The sequence below is a fragment of the Bombina bombina genome, chromosome 7 (assembly GCF_027579735.1).
Source record: "Bombina bombina isolate aBomBom1 chromosome 7, aBomBom1.pri, whole genome shotgun sequence".
Taxonomy (NCBI): domain Eukaryota; kingdom Metazoa; phylum Chordata; class Amphibia; order Anura; family Bombinatoridae; genus Bombina; species Bombina bombina.
The window spans coordinates 98,041,321-98,062,162 of NC_069505.1; the positions used below are offsets into that span (position 1 = coordinate 98,041,321).

The window sequence follows — 20,842 nt, forward strand, 5'->3', positions numbered from 1 at the left end:
GGAACCCAGTTAAAAACATACGGAGAGTTCAGCTGGTTCTGGATTATTTTGCCAATAAAGAGCATAAAAAATCTCATAGTAAACATGATTTGGCGATCCTCACAGTCGACGCCGAAAAGGCGTTCGACTCGATTGGGTGGGACCACCTCTTTGAATCACTAGAGAGGTTCGGTCTGATAGGGGCATTTTATCAATTCATACAGAAAATCTACAAAAATCCTGTATCCTCAATAATAGTAAATGGCGAAACATCAGACAGATTCCTTCTAGGACGGGGGACAAGGCAGGGATGCCCATTATCCCCATTACTTTTCAACCTATCTTTAGAACCTCTGGCAATCTACTTAAGACAGGAGGTAAGGGGGATTAGAATAGGTCAACAGGAGATGGTGTTATCACTCTTTGCGGATGATCTCTTATTATTTTTAAGCAATACAACTAATTCCATACCTCAAGTCCTATCTATAATCGGCTTATTTGGATCTTTTTCCGGTCATAGGATCAATAGCGAGAAATCGGAATTGTTATGGATCCAGAAACCAGCCCAAACAATAAATCATCCGTTTCAGGAAACATTATGCATACAATATTTAGGCTTAAGCCTAAGTAGTAATCCTAGGGAGTGGTACGAACTTAATTTGGTTAAATGCATCAAACAAATACAGGAAAAAAGTTCAAAATTGGGTTAACTTGCCACTTAGTATGACGGCTAGAGTTATGCTTATAAAAACCATTATATTTCCTAAACTACTGTATTTTCTTCAAAATTTCCCATTGTTGTTATACAAGAATGATATTCTGACGCTCCAGAGGGTCTTTAATAACTTTATTTGGCGGGGGAAGAGGCCACGAATAGCCTTTGAAACTTTGACATTGACAAAACAAAGTGGAGGCCTTGTATGCCCAAATATTAGAACTTATAATTACGCCGCTGTCTGTAAATTTGCATTAGATTGGATCACTGAAGGAGATCATGTTACATGGAATGACCTGGAGTCGCACATGGTGGCCCCTTTTGATTTAAAAGCAATTATACATATTCCAGTGAGCAAATTACCATTTAACATAGCACAATATGTGACTATTCAAGATGTGGTTAAGACATGGCAGAAAGTATGTTTAGCAACTAAGAGCAATTTTCGTAAATCTGTTTTCCTCCCACTGACAGGGAATCCAAGCTTCCCACCAGGTCTGAACATATCGGTGTTCTCCAGATGGGCACAGGCAGGACTTTGCTCATTAGGCCAATTGTGCCAGGAAAACCAATTGGTAGTTAGAACCTTCGAGGAACTGAAAGGTAAATACAACTTAGAAAGGTCCTCCTTTTATGCCTACCTACAAGTTAGACATTGGATTGAAGATCTAAGAAATGAAACAGGGATCGGACTAGACAAGGGGGTAGTTAATAATGTAATCTGTGCTTACTCCGAGGGGGCTAAAAAAATTTCAAGAGTATATAAAATGCTAATGAACATCCAAGGGGAAGCCCATATGGAGGGACTACTTAGGAAATAGAATAAAATGTTCCCCCAAATAGGGAAAGAACGGATAGCCGATAGTGTCAGACTGGCAATGAAAGCAACAACACTAGTTACTTGGTGGGAATCACATACTAAATTACTGAACATGGCATACTTACCCCCGGCTCGAATAGCAGTATAACAGCTGGAGAATGTCCCAAATGTAGACATGAAAAGGGCAGATCTAGCCCACTGTTTTTGGAAATGCCCTAAAGTAAGACAATTTTGGCACAAAGTTAACTTCTGGTGTAACAAGGTTATGGGAGTCCAGATAAGGTTCTCACAACTTGAGATATTCCTCCTGTTTCAACACAATGGTAGTAAACCGGGATTTAACCACAAATTTCTGAACGCCATGATACTGGTAGGGAGAAACGTGATCCTTTCTAATTGGAAGAGTAGAGGTGATCTCAGATTGTCTGAATTTCTTAGAAAAGCCCAATACCAAATATTACTGGATCAACATAACATAAAAATCTTTAACAACAAGCAACTTCGACAATTTTTTAATAAATGGAAGGAGATGATTTTATCCCTTTCTGGAATTAGCCAGAGGCAAATAGTGTCAGTTTTCAAGAGGTCTGAATGGTTCCAACATCAGATTCAGATAGGAAGACTACCCAGATCATGGGCGATGGACTGACGGACGGAGAGAGGGGGGAGAACTTAGTAAGTCATTTTTTCCTTTTCCCGCTCTCCCCTGCTCTTCCTTTCCTCCCCCCCATCTTCCTTCTCCCTCCCCCCCCCTCTCCCCCTTTTTTTTTTTTTTTTCTCCTCCCCCCCTTCTCTTGGCAAATATGGTAAATATATATTGAGATCCAGTGGAACCAATGTATCTCATTTGATTATACTGTGATATTATACTTTTGATGCATTTTTTCTGTTTAGTCGTTAAGATCCATTATGGTTTATGGAAGCTGTAACTTTTCTCTTTTTTCTTGTTTGCTTGTGGCTCGAAAAATCAATAAAAAAAAAAAAAAAAGAGAAAAAAAAAAAAAAAAGAACATGAGGTAGAGCCTCTACCTCATGTTCAGTAGGTGAACTGGTGAATCGGTTCATGAACCGGTTCAGTTAATCGAACCGTCCGAAATGAACCGATTCACCCAAAAGAACCGAACTGCACATCACTACTCTGCCGCTCTGCTTCAAGACAGTTGTTAGTGAACACAGCCTACAGTGCCGCACCCCCTCTACCTGCGAGGCATTCTGGGGCATGTAGTTAAAGTTGAATATGGCCTAGAAATAACCCAGCCACACGGGGCTAAATGTAGATGTGTCTTCTAACTACTTGCTGCGGTCAGTGAGGCACGGGGGGAGGACACTTAGAGGGATACAAATCTGGCTGCCAGGGGTTGATTTTGCGGTGGATAGGGGTCAATTTAATTTCAAATAGAACATGCAATTTTCGGCCGGTTTTCCCCTCTTTCGGCCGAAATGGGATAGGCCCATTTTCGGCCGAAATTTTCGGTGGCCGAAATTTCGGTGCATCCCTAGTATTAACCCCTAAACCGCCACTCCCGGACACCGCCGCAACCTACATTATACCTAGTAACCCCTATCCTGCTGATCCCGCACCTCACCGCAACTAAATAAATAGTTTAACCCCTAAACCGCCGCTCCCGGACCCCGCCGCAACCTATATTAAATTTATTAACCCCTAATCTGCCCCCCCTACACTGTCACCACCTATAATACATTTATTAACCCCTATCCTGCCCCCCACTACACCGCCGCCACTGTAATAAATGTATTTACCCCTAAAGCTAAGTCTAACCCTAACACTAACACCCCCCTAAGTTAAATATAATTTAAATCTAACTAAATAAATTAACTCTTATTAAATAAATTATTCCTATTTAAAGCTAAATACTTACTTGTAAAATAAACCCTAATATAGCTACAATATAAATAATAATTATATTGTAGCTATTTTAGGATTTATTTTTATTTTATAGGCAACTTTCAATTTATTTTAACTAGGTACAATAGCTATTAAATAGTTATTAACTATTTAATAGCTACCTAGCTAAAATAAAGATAAATTTACCTGTAAAATAAAAACTAACCTAAGTTACAATTACACCTAACACTACACTATACTTTAATAAATTATTCCTATTTAAAACTAAATACTTACCTGTAAAATAAATCCTAAGATAGCTACAATGTAATTAATAATTACATTGTAGCTATTTTAGGATTTATATTTATTTTACAGGTAACTTTGTGTTTATTTTAGCTAGTTAGAATAGTTATTAAATAGTTAAAAGAAATACAAAATTACCTGTAAAATAAATCCTAACCTAAGTTATAATTACACCTAACACTACACTATCATTAAATAAATTAAATAAATTAAATACAAATAACTACAATTAAATACAATTACATAAACTAACTAAAGTACAAAAAATAAAAAAGCTAAGTTACAAAAAATAAAAAAATAGGTTACAAACATTTAAAAAATATTGCAACAATTTTAAGCTAATTACACCTAATCTAAGCCCCCTAATAAAATAACAAAGCCCCCCAAAATAAAAAAATTCCCTACCCTATTCTACATTAAAAAAGTTCAAAGCTCTTTTACCTTACCAGCCCTTAAAAGGGCTTTTTGTGGGCATGCCCAAAAGAAAACTGCTCTTTTGCCTGTAAAAGAAAAATACAACCCCCCAACATTAAAACCCACCACCCACATACCCCTAATCTAACCCAAACCCCCCTTAAAATAACTTAACACTAATCCCCTGAAGATCATCCTACCTTTAGTCATCTTCACTCAGCCGAGCCACCGATGGAACTGAAGAGGAGATCCGAAGCGGCAGAAGTGATCCTCCAAGGGGTGCTGAAGAAATCTTCCATTCGATGAAGTGATCCTCCAGGCGGCGCTGAAGAAGTCTTCCATCCGGGCGATGTCAACTTCCAAGCGGCGCTGAAGAAGTCTTCTATCCGGGCAATGTCATCTTCCAAGCGGAATCTTCAATCTTCATCCCGCCGACGCGGAACATCCTTCTTTCCCGACGGACTACCGACGAATGAAGGCTCCTTTAAGGGACGTCATCCAAGATGGCGTCCCTTCAATCCCGATTGGCTGATAGAATTCTATCAGCCAATCGGAATTAAGGTAGGAAAAATCTGATTGGCTGATTGAATCAGCCAATCAGATTGAAGGTCAATCCGATTGGCTGATCTTGAGAAAGCCCTGCAGAGGGAGAAACGCATTGATGTGCTGCAACTACTACTGAGATTTATTATATGTAGCTGGAGCTACCACAGTGTTCATTGAGGATTGTGCAATACCGCTAATACAATTAGCTATTGGAAAGACTTGCAACCAACTCTCTGAACTTTTTATCGGATAATCAAGCTTACCTACATCTTTAATTTTTGTACCTTGCGTGCTGGTTAGCACTAAGGGCAGGTATTAGTCATCGGATGAACGCTACATTCTAGCTGAAAGAGTCACCACTGCCGGACAGCGCCTACTTAAGTGATGTCATCACGCAAACGGCTGTAACTCACCCACGGAGGATATCGAGTGAAAAATTTGGGGTAAGCCCTTGTTTGCTAGCAAACCAACACCTATTAAGGATATTTAAAGTGTACACTGGATTGTCTTATATTTTTACAACAAACTCTTTTCTACAATTGCAATACTCATATGGCGGCAACCTAATAACTTTTATTTACGGAGATGTCCGTTTTTATTGATATTATCTTTTGTGCAATAAATTTGTGTCAGACGTAAGAAAACGTTATTGTCCATGTCATATTTTTAAAGTATATAGTCTCCTCTCCTATCACCTTTAGCTGTAGCGCCCCTGATACACACATTTTTTTGGTTATTTAATTTGCCTATTTTTGGGAACACATAGGTACTCTCAGGAGTTTGGTGTTTCTCACCCTGCGCTCACTGGTTTAATATCCTTTGTTACATTATAATTTCTGCTAGGTAAGTCTATTGCATATATACAAACAGGCAATCTCTTAGTTATATGGTGAGAAGTATTTTGATAACAAGCACCATATATTTTGCATTCATTATGTTCCTGAAACATTATTTCTGATTAAAGCACCTATCTACAGAGCTGGCTGTCCTATCACTGACCCCAGTGTATTTCCTGGATTGAGGCCCTGGCCTCTAGTTATCAAGCTCCGTAAGGAGCTTGATGGCTCCTGTTTCTGGCGAGTCTTCAGACTCTCCAGAAACAGCAGTTATGAAGCAGCGGTCACAAAGACCGCAGCTCCATAACCTGTCCGCCTGCTCTGAGCAGGCGGACAGACATCGCCGGAAATCAACCTGATCCAGTACGATCAGGTTGATTGACACCCCCCATCGGCCGCGAGTCTGCAGGGGGCGGCGTTGCACCAGCAGCTCTTGTGAGCTGCTGGTGCAATGCTGAATACGGCGAGCGTATTGCTCGCCGTATTCAGTGAGGTCTGTCGGACCTGATCCGCACTGTTGAATCAGGTCCGACAGACCTTGATAATTTGGGGCCCATGTGTTCTATAATACCCTCTGCTGACAGTTTGAGCCGCAAAGGTCTCTTCTGTTAACATATGAGTATTATGTCCCTTTAATGTTCACTCAGAACCTGGTAACATGGTAGCGTGAAATGAGCGGCAGCCGTCAGTTTCCTCTGGCAGACTTATCCGTGTGTGCTTACCGAACATTTTCCTCAGGTCTGCTGTGTAAACCAAAGTGAAAGCATCAGTCACGTTAATGAACTACTCTAGCTACAAAAGTATACAACCTGCCATAAAACCTAATGTTCACTTTAATTATCCTTTATTTGTGTGCCCTTGTGAGTAATTAAAATCAATTTCTGTAAAATCATGCGTTTCCAGGGGCCATCCCAGGGTGCCTTTCTTTCAATTTCGCACTTTCCAAAGGCTGCACTTGTAGCCAGTGACAAAGAACTATAATAGTACAGTTTGGGAGCGTTTTAAGACAGTTTATTTAATGTACTTTATTTTAAAGTGTGGTGCTAATCTTATTAATAATTAGCACAGTACATTTTTTTACTTATGTAGTTTTACAAATTAAATGCAAACTTGAAGATTATAGTGGGTAATAAGCTGTGATAATATATATAATTGTAATGTATGTTAGGTTAGTAAAGTACATGCTGTCAGCATTTATCGATGTGCAGCGGACATGAAACTCTATATGTGATTACTTTGGCCTAGATTTGGAGTTTGGCGGTAAAAGGGCTGTTAACGCTCCGCGGGCTTTTTTCTGGCCGCACCATAAATTTAACTCTGGTATCGAGAGTTTAATCAAATGCTGCGTTAGGCTCCAAAAAAGGAGCGTAGAGCATTTTTACCGCAAATGCAACTCTCGATACCAGAGTTGCTTACGGACGCGGCCAGCCTCAAAAACGTGCTCGTGCACGATTCTCCCATAGGAAACAATGGGGCTGTTTGAGCTGAAAAAAACCTAACACCTGCAAAAAAGCAGCGTTCAGTTCCTAACGCAGCCCCATTGTTTCCTATGGGGAAACACTTCCTACGTCTGCACCTAACACCCTAACATGTACCCCGAGTCTAAACACCCCTAACCTTACACTTATTAACCCCTAATCTGCCGCCCCCGCTATCGCTGACCCCTGCATATTTTTTTAACCCCTAATCTGCCGCTCCGTAAACCGCCGCAACCTACGTTATCCCTATGTACCCCTAATCTGCTGCCCTAACATCGCCGACCCCTATATTATATTTATTAACCCCTAATCTGCCCCCCTCAACGTCGCCGACACCTGCCTACACTTATTAACCCCTAATCTGCCGAGCGGACCTGAGCGCTACTATAATAAAGTTATTAACCCCTAATCCGCCTCACTAACCCTATCATAAATAGTATTAACCCCTAATCTGCCCTCCCTAACATCGCCGACACCTACCTTCAATTATTAACCCCTAATCTGCCGAGCGGACCTCACCGCTACTATAATAAATGTATTAACCCCTAAAGCTAAGTCTAACCCTAATACTAACACCCCCCTAATTTAAATATAATTTACATCTAACGAAATAAATTAACTCTTATTAAATAACTTATTCCTATTTAAAGCTAAATACTTACCTGTAAAATAAATCCTAATATAGCTACAATATAAATTATAATTATATTATAGCTATTTTAGGATTAATATTTATTTTACAGGCAACTTTGTAATTATTTTAACCAGGTACAATAGCTATTAAATAGTTAAGAACTATTTAATAGTTACCTAGTTAAAATAATAACAAATTTACCTGTAAAATAAATCCTAACCTAAGATATAATTAAACCTAACACTACCCTATCAATAAAATAATTAAATAAACTACCTACAATTAACCTAACACTACACTATCAATAAATTAATTAAACACAATTGCTACAAATAAATACAATTAAATAAACTAGCTAAAGTACAAAAAATAAAAAAGAACTAAGTTACAAAAAATAATAAAATATTTACAAACATAAGAAAAATCTTACAACAATTTTAAACTAATTACACCTACTCTAAGCCCCCTAATAAAATAACAAAGCCCCCCAAAATAAAAAATGCCCTACCCTATTCTAAATTACTAAAGTTCAAAGCTCTTTTACCTTACCAGCCCTTAAAAGGGCCATTTGCGGGGCATGCCCCAAAGAATTCAGCTCTTTTGCCTGTAAAAAAAAAACATACAATACCCCCCCCAACATAACAACCCACCACCCACATACCCCTAATCTAACCCAAACCCCCCTTAAATAAACCTAACACTAAGCCCCTGAAGATCTTCCTACCTTGTCTTCACCATACCAGGTTCACCGATCCGTCCTGGCTCCAACATCTTCATCCAACCCAAGCGGGGGTTGGCGATCCATCATCCGGTGCTGAAGAGGTCCAGAAGAGGCTCCAAAGTCTTCCTCCTATCCGGCAAGAAGAGGACATCCGGACCGGCAAACATCTTCTCCAAGCGGCATCTTCAATCTTCTTCCATCCGGTGCGGAGCGGGTCCATCTTGAAGCAGGCGACGCGGATCCATCCTCTTCTTCCGTTGTCTCCCGACGAATGACGGTTCCTTTAAGGGACGTCATCCAAGATGGCGTCCCTCGAATTCCGATTGGCTGATAGGATTCTATCAGCCAATCGGAATTAAGGTAGGAATTTTCTGATTGGCTGATGGAATCAGCCAATCAGAATCAAGTTCAATCCGATTGGCTGATTGGATCATTGAAAAGATAGGCTACGCAAATGGCGTAGGGGGATCTGCGGTATGGAAAAGTCGCGGCTGAAAAGTGAGCGTTAGACCCTTTAATCACTGACTCCAAATACCAGCGGGCGGCCAAAACCAGCGTTAGGAGCCTCTAACGCTGGTTTTGACGGCTACCGCCGAACTCCAAATCTAGGCCTTTGTATCTAAGCATCTGCAGACTACCCCATTATTTCAGTTCTTTCGACAGACTTGCATTTTAGCCAATCAGTGCTGACTCATAAATAGCTCAACGGGCGTAAGCACAATGTTTTCTATATGGCACACATGAACTAGCGTTGTCTAGTTGTTAAAATTGCCAAAATACACTGAGATAAGAGGTGGCCGTCAAGGATTTATAAATTAGCATATATGAGCCTACCTAGGTTTAGCTTTCAACAAAGGATACCAAAAGAACAAAGCAACATTGATGCTAAAATTAAATTGGAAAGTTGTTTAAAATGGCATGCCCTATCTGAATCATGAATGTTTAATTTTGACTTGACTGTCCCTTTAATTAGAAAGTCCTGAAACTCATTGACACCAATGTTATGGTTTATAAATTATTGAGTATGGATAACCAAGACTTTATGACCAGATTTCCACTGCGAAACAAGTAACTACTAGGTTTGTGCTGTGGTAGAGGACTGATATTCACCACAGTGTGTTAACATTCTTCCTTACTGAGGCACCAATTTGTTTTGTAAGTGTTAAAGGACCAGTCAATACAGTAGATTTGCAAAATCAACAAATGCATGATAAGAAGAGTAGTAGATTTTTGTTAAATTAATTGCAAAGTTATGTCTATTTCCACTCCCCCTGTACCAAATGAGTAGTAGATTTTTGTTAAATAAATTGCAAAGTTATGTCTATTTCCACTCCCCCTGTACCATGTGACAGCCATCAGCCAATCACAAATGCATATACGTATATTCTGTGAATTCTTGCACATGCTCAGTAGGAATTGGTGACTCAAAAACTGTAAATATAAAAAGACTGTGCACATTTTGTTAATGGAAGTAAATTGGAAAGTTGTTTAAAATCGCCTGCTCTATCTGAATCATGAAGTTAAATTTTGACTTGAGTGTCCCTTTAAACATCCAATTTGTATGTATGATTTGAATGTATAGACTGACTTTGAAGTTGTTTATTTTGTGGGCGCAACAGAACGTTAAAAATGAATAAATGTTATTGTATGATCCTGTCTTATTATACTATTTAAGATGTCTGATTTCAGCACAAGATAGTGATTTGAGAAAAAAAAAGTATTACAATGCTTTAATAGATTTAAAAAAATAAAACAGTAAGGATTTATACTAAAAGAAAAATGTAAGAGGGTGAGATGATTACAAATAATGTACTACTTTACTTGAAGAGGTTATGTTTCTTATTGAATTCTTTATAGTATAGTGGACCTAGGTAATTCAGTAAGGTACTTAAAACATGTGTTTAACTTGGAGCTCGGAGCCACCTTCAACCTGAAACATTGTAAAAGACCAAAACAAAAACTGAAGGTTTAAAAACTTTGCATAAAATATTTGGCAAATGCTTAAGGAAAATTTCATAAAGGTAGCCTTTAGATGGTATCTATATCCAACAAGATCATATGGGACGGAGGAATCATTGTCCCGACATTGCTATAGGGGATGCAGGGAAAGGGGCACATATATACATATGTGGTGGCACTGTGAAAAAATCAGGGATATCTGGGGCCAAACATCTGAACTATTAAGTTCAATATTTTAAAAGCGAATAACATTGACAGTAGAACAAACACTACTACACTTTCCGATCCCTGGAATTCAAAACAAAATAATAAACCCTTTTATGATGATCTGCACAATAGCTAGACTAAGCATAGCCCAATATTGGAAGACAACCCCACCTAACTTTAATTTCGTAAAAAACAAGATAATATACCACTACAATATGGCAAGTTCAGCAGCTGAATCCCTGAATAATGGGAACCCTGTATTATGTATTACGAATCTTATATAATAAATAACTAAATCACTTACACCGCATCATAATTGTGGGAAGTATGAGCCAAGACCCACAAAGAGACCTATGTGGAGACCCAATTTAAGGTAACTAATGATAATAATTCAGAAAATTTTTAATATGAGACGAAAGAATGAGACAGAGACTATTTTATGTACTTTTACGAGATACTGTAACAATGGATATTAGGGGGGCATATCTATCAAGCTTCGTATGGAGCTTGAAGCCCCATGTTTCTGGTGAGCCTTCAGGCTCGCCAGAAACACCAGTTATGAAGCAGCGGCCTAAAGAACACTGCTCCATATCCTGTCCACCTGCTCTGAGGAGGCGGATAGACATCGCCAGCAATTCAACCCGATCGAATACGATCAGGTTGATTGACACCCCCTGCTAGTGGCTGATTGGCCGCGAATCTGCAAGGGCCGGCGTTGCACCAGCAGTTCACAAGAGCCACTGGTGCAATGCTGAATGCAGAGAGTGTATTGCTCTTCGCATTCAGCGAGTTCTGACGGACGTGATCCGCAATATCGGATCACGTCCAACAGGCCTTTCATAAATAGGGGCCTAGGTATGTTGTAAAAATTGTATTCTCAAACTTATGAATGTAATCATCTGATAGAATGTTTGGCACATGTATACATTGTTTGTAAACATTTATAAAAAACAATTTCAACATAAAATATCCGGCAAGAGATTTTATCACAAGTAACACGTTGTTTGTATTTATTTTATTGACTATAGAGATATTCTAACTCTACAATATCTCTTCTCTTAAAGTACTGACCAACTGGGTATGTTTGGGAGAAAGGAGTTTGACCTTTTGGCTCCAGTTGTGGACAGCTTTAGCCTCATGACTTACGACTACTCCAACCCACAAAGGTAGGCTTTGAGCTCTTGACATGTGAGTGCAAATGTCTTAATGTGTTTTGTGAGGCAAGAGGAGCTATGGATAATAACATCAATCAAAGAAAGATTCAAATTAAAAAAGGAAGAGAGAAGTGGTTGAAAGGGGAAGGATAGCTTATAGCAGAAATTCAGTAATGAAAATAGATAAAGGTGAAGAAAAAAAAAATGAATTATAAAGCAAAAACGTATACAAAAAAGTGGTTTGAAATATATATTAAAGTTCCAAAAGATTGGCACTTGCAGAGTTTTCCTATAAATACAGTTTATTCAAAGATTGTTTATTTTTTATTTAATAATCTACTATGTACCCATGTTTTCAACCTGTGTGCTACCCTATTGGTGCACCCTTGTTAATGTCTTTCTTCCATTAGAGCATACTGAAGTAGGCTTAGGTGTGTGCACGTCTTTAAAATATATGTGTGTGTGTATATATATATATATATATATATATATATATATCTGCAGTGTAGCCTAGTACTCACGATAACCATATATCACCGGGGTGCACATCAAAGGAGTCCAAAACATTCAAAGAGAGGAAGGCACTCGCCGGATTTAACAAGGAGATTATTTTATTCCTTATACGTAACGTTTTCAGGGTTTTACCCCCGTTTTCAAACTGACAACCAGACCCCACATAATACACGGTCTTAAATACCCTCTCACCTTAATCACCAAGTGCAGGTGTTGCCCAACACGTAGCGCGCATCATCAAGCAGCGCCCGTATCCTAGCAACCAGTAGTAAACAAAAACTATGTGACAACCTAACACATTAGATTCTATTATTAAATTTAAAAACAATATTACTGAGAATGAGGTTATTGAGAACATAACTGACACTATCACATAAGAGACATTCTGCCAGCTAATGCACATTACGAATCAATTATGCGTCAAAAACCCGGAGTCGTAGCTCTCCCCCGCAATCCTAAAATATAACAAAATTCAATCTCACAGAGGGTGCATACTAAAGCATTTCATTGTACATACACTCTAAAACTGACGACTCCACAAACCTTACTATCCTATCCTTAGATCGGCATATATGTGCCTGACAAGTTTCATAACCAAGACGAAGTCCTATATAGGGCACACTAACAGTACAATCAATATTGCTAATCTCGGCTGCCCAGCATCACAAGTTGACATAAAGAGACTCTATTATTCCATTGCTTGGTCTCCCAGCCTTGCAACACACAGAAAATAACCAGATACCAGAGTGAGAATAAGAAAAAGAAAAAATAAGAAAAAAGAATAAAGGAAACGGAAGAACAAAAGAGATAAATAAAAGAAATAAAGAATAATAAATAAACAAGATAAACAATACAATACAAAAGTTATAAAAGAGAACAAAACAATCATACAGGACATACAACAGTAAAAGTAACAAAACAAACAAAAAACACCATCAAACATAGAAGTAAAAGATAATCCAAGGCAATCCTGGAAGGTATGATACTGGTCATTAGAATCCCATCATAGGGCTACAAGAAACTATGCCACTCAAGTTTTGTATTCAGTCCTTTGGGGATTATAGTATCCAATTCAAAGGTCCATCTTGTCTCTCTTTGAAGTAGCATCCTTTTCCTGTCTACACCTCTGCTCATCTCTGGTACGTGGTCGATGATCGTGTAACGTAGATCTGCCACATTATATCCTTGCTCTTGGAAGTGCCTGGCCACAGGTTGATTTGATTCTCCTTTTTTAATGGCTTGTCTGATGGCACTCCTGTGGTTGGCCATCCTTATCCTCAGGTTGTCACTGGTCTTACCTATATAAAATAGGCTACATGGACAGTGGAGCATGTAAACAATATAGGGAGTCGTGCAGGTCAACCTATGTTTATGATAATATTTCTTATTATTTATCGGATGGTTGAAATATTTACCTGCAGACATCCCATTACAGGTGGTACAACCACTACATTTAAAACATCCTGGTTGCAATGCCTGCCTATGAAGCCAATTCTTAGAGTAGTAGTGTGTCGGATCTGTCAACTGTAGATTATCCTTAAGGGATTTCCCCGTCTTATACCCTATATATATGCAATCATATCTTTAAAGGGGAGTGTCTCATCACTCTGGAGGATTTTCCAATTTTGTCTCATGATCCCATTAAATTTGTTCTTATCTGCAGTATAAGTCATTGTAAATGTTAACCTCTTCTTGCAGTCGTCGTTCTTATGTGTGGTACCCTCCGCTTGCATCACCTTGAGTTGCTCATTGAGGGCCTTCTTCCTATAGCCTTGTTCCATGAAGTTTTGTTTCATCTCCTTGAGTTGAATTTTGGCATTCTTATCTCGAGTGTTATTCCTTTTAACACGCATAAACTGCGATTTGGGAAGTGCCTTTTTAAGCGCCGGTGGATGACAACTAGATGCTTCAAGCAGCGAATTTCTGTCGGTGGATTTCTTATACAAAGTTGTTTGTAAAGTATTGTTCTCTTCATATATTTTCAAATCTAGAAACTCAATGGTCTCACTACTCCAGTTCATTTTGAACTTTAAGGACTGGTGTAGTTGATTCAATACTTCAAACCATTCCTGAAGTGCTATAGGACCCCCTCTCCATACAATGAGGAGGTCATCTATATACTTCTATTAAATCATTCTCACTATAGCATTACTTTAAGATACTTTAAGAAACATTAGTAGCTTTATCTCATTTTTGAATGACTAAGATTTATACTATATACAATTAATACAAATACTATCTCCAAAGAGACTCTTGCTATAGCGTATTTGTCTGGATATTATTATTTATGATTTAGAGATTAACAAACATGGCATTCCAGACACTTATCTGAGATTCAAACTGAAGCTTTAGATACTAAGCAACAATATTAGTTTGATACTTTGTAGCTGAAGCTATGACATTGCTACAAATACAAAATCCAATTTGCAGCTGTAATACTCTAGTCTTTATGAAACCTGAAGGCAGCTCTTTTTTTGAGCCAAATATATACATTCAATAGTCAGGTATTAATATAGCAAACTAAAGTAAAAACTATTTGTTAGTAAAACCTAAATTATTAAATGATTTATTTCTGTAGCAGAACAATATACATCTTTAGTATAACGGTCATTTATTATCTTTGAAGTTAATATATATTTACACACTAACCAGCAAACGTACGAGAACATTTTTCACTTAACAAAGTTGCAAAATACCTTTAGTTAACACAAACACTTGATGATGCAATTATACTAAAAGGTTCTATTTTGTAACTTTTATGTACATGGAACACCACAATGCTCCATAATCACTATATTTATCCATTGGTGTATTAGGTTCAGGCATATTCCATATTTACTTAAATTGTGACCAGTTATCAGAAGACTTTGGATCAATTTATATCCTAGGTCATTTTCTTGATTTAGTTTTTCTTAATTTATGTGATTAAGTGGTAATTTAGTTCCATGTACCATCTTATACCATGTGGATTTCATTCACTGCAGATATTTTTCAATCAAACAATTTTTTTAGGATACAGCCATTTTCTGTGATTTTAAAAGTATTGTCCATCCATTATTTTATAAATGCCCTAATAAATGTTAAGTTTTAATATTATAATCCCTGGAACACCCGCCAATTGTGGCTCTTGTATTCTAGTTCAATTTGAGGATTCTTGAGTGCTAAAAAATGTACATTAATTGGTGATCTTGTGTCACCATTTCTCCACAATCAATTGTTAGTACATAGCATCTATTGCACATTATATTAACAAGGTAGAAGGTCACCTATCTCTTCTTACCCTTAAATCTATGCATTAGAACCCTCTTTATCAGTAAGTCGTTCCATTGGGCCCCCATTTTCTTCACTCTTACAACCGCTGGCAGTGTATGTTGACAGTATACTACAGCCTATCGTACAGCAAATGTTGAGCTATTTAAAGGACTCAGGAGATATTATTAAGGCACATAGGACCCTTGGAGGATGGTGATCTACTTGTAACACTGGACATTACATGTTTGTTTACAGTTATCCTGCATGAAGAAGGAATTGAATCCATTAAAAGACATTTACGAAGACACCCGTATATAGGACCACCAAGTGGGTCCATAATTGACCTTCTGGAATTTTGTCTTAAAATGAATTTCTTTTGTTTTGAGAAAACAATATTATTTACAGATTAACAGGCACAGCGATGGGGTTGAATGTGGCCCCATCATATGCAAATCTTTTTATGGATGAATTTGAATCCAGTAATGATCACGTATTTAAAAATCCAAGCATAATGGCCTACAGAAGGTATATAGAAGACCTCCTTATTGTATGGAGAGGGGGTCCTATAGCACTTCAGGAATGGTTTGAAGTATTAAATCAACTACACCAGTCCTTAAAGTTCAAAATAAACTGGAGTAGTGAGACCATTGAGTTTCTAGATTTGAAAATATATAAAGATAACAATACTTAACAAACAACTTTGTATAAGAAACCAACCGACAGAAATTCACTGCTTGAAGCTCTAGTTGTCATCCACCGGCGCGTAAAAAGGCACTTCCCAAATCAAAGTTTATGCGTGTTAAAAGGAATAACACTCGCGATGAGAATGCCAATATTCAACTGAAGGAGATTAAACAAAACTTCATGGAACGAGGCTATAGGAAGAAGGCCCTCAATGAGCAACTCGAGGTGATGCAAGCGGAGGGTACCACACATAAGAATGACGACTGTAAGAAGAGGTTAATGTTTACAACGACTTATACTGCAGATAAGAATGAATTTAATGGGATCATGAGATGAGATTGGGAAATCCTCCAGAGTGATGAGACACTCCCCTTTAAAGATATGATGGCACCACGAATAGGGTATAAGAAGAGGAAATCCCTTAAGGATAATTTACAGTTGACAGATCCGACACACTGCTACTCTAAGAATTGGCTTAATAGGCAGGCATTGCAACCAGGATGTTTTAAATGTAGTGGTTGTACCACCTGTAATGGGATGTCTGCAGGTAAATATTTCAATCATCCGGAATATAATAAAAAATATTATCATAAACATAGGGTGACCTGCACAACTCCCTATATTGTTTACATGCTCCACTGCCCATGTAGCCTATTTTATATAGTTAAGACCTGTGACAACCTGAGGATAAGGATGGCCAACCACAGGAGTGCCATCAGACAAGCCATTAAAAATGGAGAATCGAATCAACATGTGGCCAGGCACTTCCAAGAGCAAGGATATAATGTGGCAGATCTACGTTACACAATCATCGACCACGTACCAGAGATGAGCAGAGGTGGAGACATTAATAGGATGCTACTCCAAAGAGAGACACGATGGACCTTTGAGTTGGATACTATAATCCCCAAAGGACTGAATACAAAACTTGAGTGGCATAGTTTCTTGTAGCCCTATGATGAGATTCTAATGACCAGTATCATACCTTCCAGGATTGCCTTGGATTATCTTTTAATTCTATGTTTGATGGTGTTTTTTGTTTGTTTTGTTACTTTTACTGTTGTATGTCCTGTATGATTGTTTTGTTCTCTTTTGTAACTTTTGTATTGTATTGTTTATCTTGTTTATTTATTATTCTTTATCTCTTTTATTTATCTCTTTTGTTCTTCCGTTTTCTTTATTCTTTTTTCTTATTTTTTCTTTATCTTATTCTCACTCTGGTATCTGGTTATTTTCTGTGTGTTTATTTCTTCTAGTCAAGGGATAAAACTCTTAAGCGCTAAAAGCTAATACCCAATATGGAAAGATTAATATAATGCATATAAATTAATCTAATACACCACAATATTTACACAATGTATGATAATAAGAAGAGAGCTCTAACACGTTGAAGGGCAGTTCCAAATCAGATAGTTTCAGAAATTAGAATTAATAAATAAACCAGTATTAGTTCCTTAAATCAATTTTTTTAGGTTTATAGAAAATGCTAAAAATCTAAGATATCAAAAATATATTATTACAATTCTTAAAATATCACAATTCAATGCAGGTACTAAATCTATACAATATCACAATGTGTTTATAAATAATTGATTAAATTCGGTTGGCCAACCTTTAAATATATTTTTGTAAAAAATATAATATATAAAACTGTTATATAAAAAACGGTATAAAAGAAAATGTTAAACACTCTTGATTGGTTTAGAGGGCGAACTATATTAGTCTTTTTGTGCAGTCTCTAAAAAACTGTGTTTCACATATGAGAAAGACTAGCACTCTTTCAAAACAGAAAGCGCTAGTTCACAACTTTTATAAGGCGAAAAAATGAATGAAAAGACTACACAAATTTTACCCTAAAACCTTTTTTTAATTTTATCGCATAACTGCAAGAACTTTTATTTTAACACCGCCAAGTCTGCCACAGAGCGGAAAAGAAAAAACAGCTGAACGAGAAGGGATACACGCCCACAAAAGAACCAATCACGGGAAGCCTGAGGGTAAGGCGCGTGATTCGGGCTAACTGCTGAACTAGCGTGTGGATTTGGGCTAACCGCTGAACCAGCGTGTGATTTTGGGCTAACCGCTAAACCAACGCTCCAGGACCGGCGACTTGTGCAGGAGGGCGGCAGGACAGAGCCGTCAAAGGATAGGACTCAAGAAAATAAGGTCAGAAATCAACCTGTTAACAAGTGCACTTGTAGTAGACCTTTTTTGAAATAGCTCAGTCAACAGCGAACTTTAATGTGAACATATCAAAGCATTTATGTGCCGCACGAACTACTGAAACTACCAAAATAAGTACAATTGCATCAGAAGCACACTGCCATTATACGCAAAGTTTGAAATATTTCTCTATACAAAGTGTCTTCACACACAGTGTTGCTTTTCTATAAACAGTTTCGCCTTATAAAAGTTGTGAACTAGCGCTTTCTGTTTTAAAAGAGTGCTAGTCTCTCATATGTGAAACACCGTTTTTTAGAGACTGCACAAAAAGACTAATATAGTTCGCTCTCTAAACCAATCAAGAGTGTTTAACATTTTCTTTTATACCGTTTTTTTATATAACAGTTTTATATATTATATTTTTTTCATAATATATATAAAGGTTGGCCAACCGAATTTAATCAATTATTTATAAACACATTGGGATATTTTATAGATTTAGTACCTGCATTGAATTGTGATATTTTAAGACTTGTAATAATACATTTTTGATATCTTAGATTTTTGGCATTTTCTATAAACCTAAAAAATTGATTTAAGGAACTAATACTGGTTTATTTATGAATTCTAATTTCTGAAACTATCTGATTTGGAACTGCTCTTCAACGTGTTAGCGCTCTCTTCTTATTATCATATATTGTATAAATATTGTGGTGTATTAGATTAATTTATATGCATTATATTAATCTTTCCATATTGGGTATTAGCTTTTAGCGCTTAAGAGTTCTATCCCTTAACTAGAAAAAATAATCACTCCCTCAGCGCAGAGTATTTTGTTTCACCCTAAAAAACTATTTTCTGTGTGTTGCAAGGCTGGGAGACCAAGTAATGGCATAATAGAGTCTCTTTATGTCAAGTTGTGATGCTGGGCAGCCGAGATTAGCAATATTGATTGTACTGTTAGTGTGCCCTATAGGACACTTGGTTATGAAACTTGTCAGGCACATATATGCCGATCTAAGGATAGGATAGTAAGGTTTGTGGAGTCGTCAGTTTTAGAGTGTATGTATAATGAAATGGCTTAGTATGCACCCTCTGTGAGATTGAATTTTGTTATATTTTAGGATTGCGGGGGAGAGCTACGGCTTCGGGTCTTTGACGCATAATTGATTCGTAATGTGCATTAGCTGGCAGAATAGGTTATGTGATAGTGTCAGTTATGTTCTCAATAACATCATTCTCAGTAATATTGTTTTTAAATTTAATTATAGAATGTAATGTGTTAGGTTGTCACGTAGTTTTTGTTTACTACTGGTTGCTAGGATACAGGCGCTGCTTGATGATGTGCGCTACGTGTTGGGCAACACCTGCACTTGGTGATTAAGGTGAGAGGGTATTTAAGACCGTGTGTTATGTGGGATCTGGTTGTCAGTTTGAAAACAGGGGTAAAACCTTGAAACGTTACGTATAAGGAATAAAATAATCTCCTTGTTAAATCCGGCGAGTGCCTTCCTCTCTTTGAATATATATATATATATATATATATATATTTCAAGCGATGGTGTAAGTGCACTCTCACCAACTTCTGCAGCTTGTCAGGGTGCTGTGAGATAATAGATAAATTGTAGCAAAGAAGCACTCACTGAACGGTTCCAACTGTGACAAAAAGTTTTAATTCAAACAAGTGACGTTTCGGGACAGTAACAGTCCCTTCCTCTGACAAACTAACAATGTGAAAATGCAGGCCTTAAATAGGCACCAAACTACCCTCCCCATGAGTTTGACCAATCATGGTCAAATTTACATAACATATCTTACCCAGTGACCAATGATAAACAATAATACAAATCAAGTGTATCAAGTGAGTCGTGTAAAATAATTAAAACATAAGACCCCATGTTGCTAATAGAATAGGGTGGGCAACCTCAGTCCAACCACATTAGTCAGCTAAATAACCTTAAAATTATAAACAAAATAAAGAAACACAACTGTGATACAAGGGGATCGTAATTCAACCAATCGTAATAGCCCTTGTCTTGGAGATCGTAATTCCACCAATCGGCAGTGATCTAACTTATGGGAATAGTAGTAGCACCAATCAGCATCAATATGACTCTCCGTGTCCGATACGTCATAGCTACATGCTTTCCAGTTACGCCCACCTGTCACTGGCGATGCCTGTTAGATACAGCAGCAAGGGAATAACCCATCCAGCTAACTCTCACCGGATCGCTGCTTATTAAACAAAAACAAATACAGTACCGAGACCGCCCTTAGCTTAGCAGTAAAAAATCTAGCAGTATAGCTAGTTTTACTCAGAATCCATGTTAGTACTACCAACTCAGGCATCTAAGGCGTTAAAACTAGAGACCTGACAGTGTCTTCCAAAGTCAAGTCTGTCACTCTATGTGTGTCAAAGAAAATCTGTGTGTGAACCCTGTTATCAACACACTCTATTCCACAGTTAAAATAGTGCTGTCAAATACATGGCGAAAACTAACCTATCAAAAGCGTGTCCACGCCCATATGGGCGTGTCAAAATATCGCTAACTATTACCTGTATCTATGTGAAAAAATGTTAAGCGCACCTAGTGAGACCTTAGGTGGATGTTGTC

General features: G+C 37.7%; 1 protein-coding gene across 1 annotated transcript in view; it reads left to right on the top strand.

The window, feature by feature from the left end:
• Positions 1–20,842, top strand: part of CHID1 (chitinase domain containing 1) — a 1,450,539-nt gene that overhangs the window by 832,418 nt on the left and 597,279 nt on the right. The window contains exon 9 of the mRNA XM_053720199.1: positions 11,526–11,627. Within this exon, the coding sequence (XP_053576174.1) occupies positions 11,526–11,627 (102 nt within the window). The remainder of the gene's footprint in view (positions 1–11,525; positions 11,628–20,842) is intronic.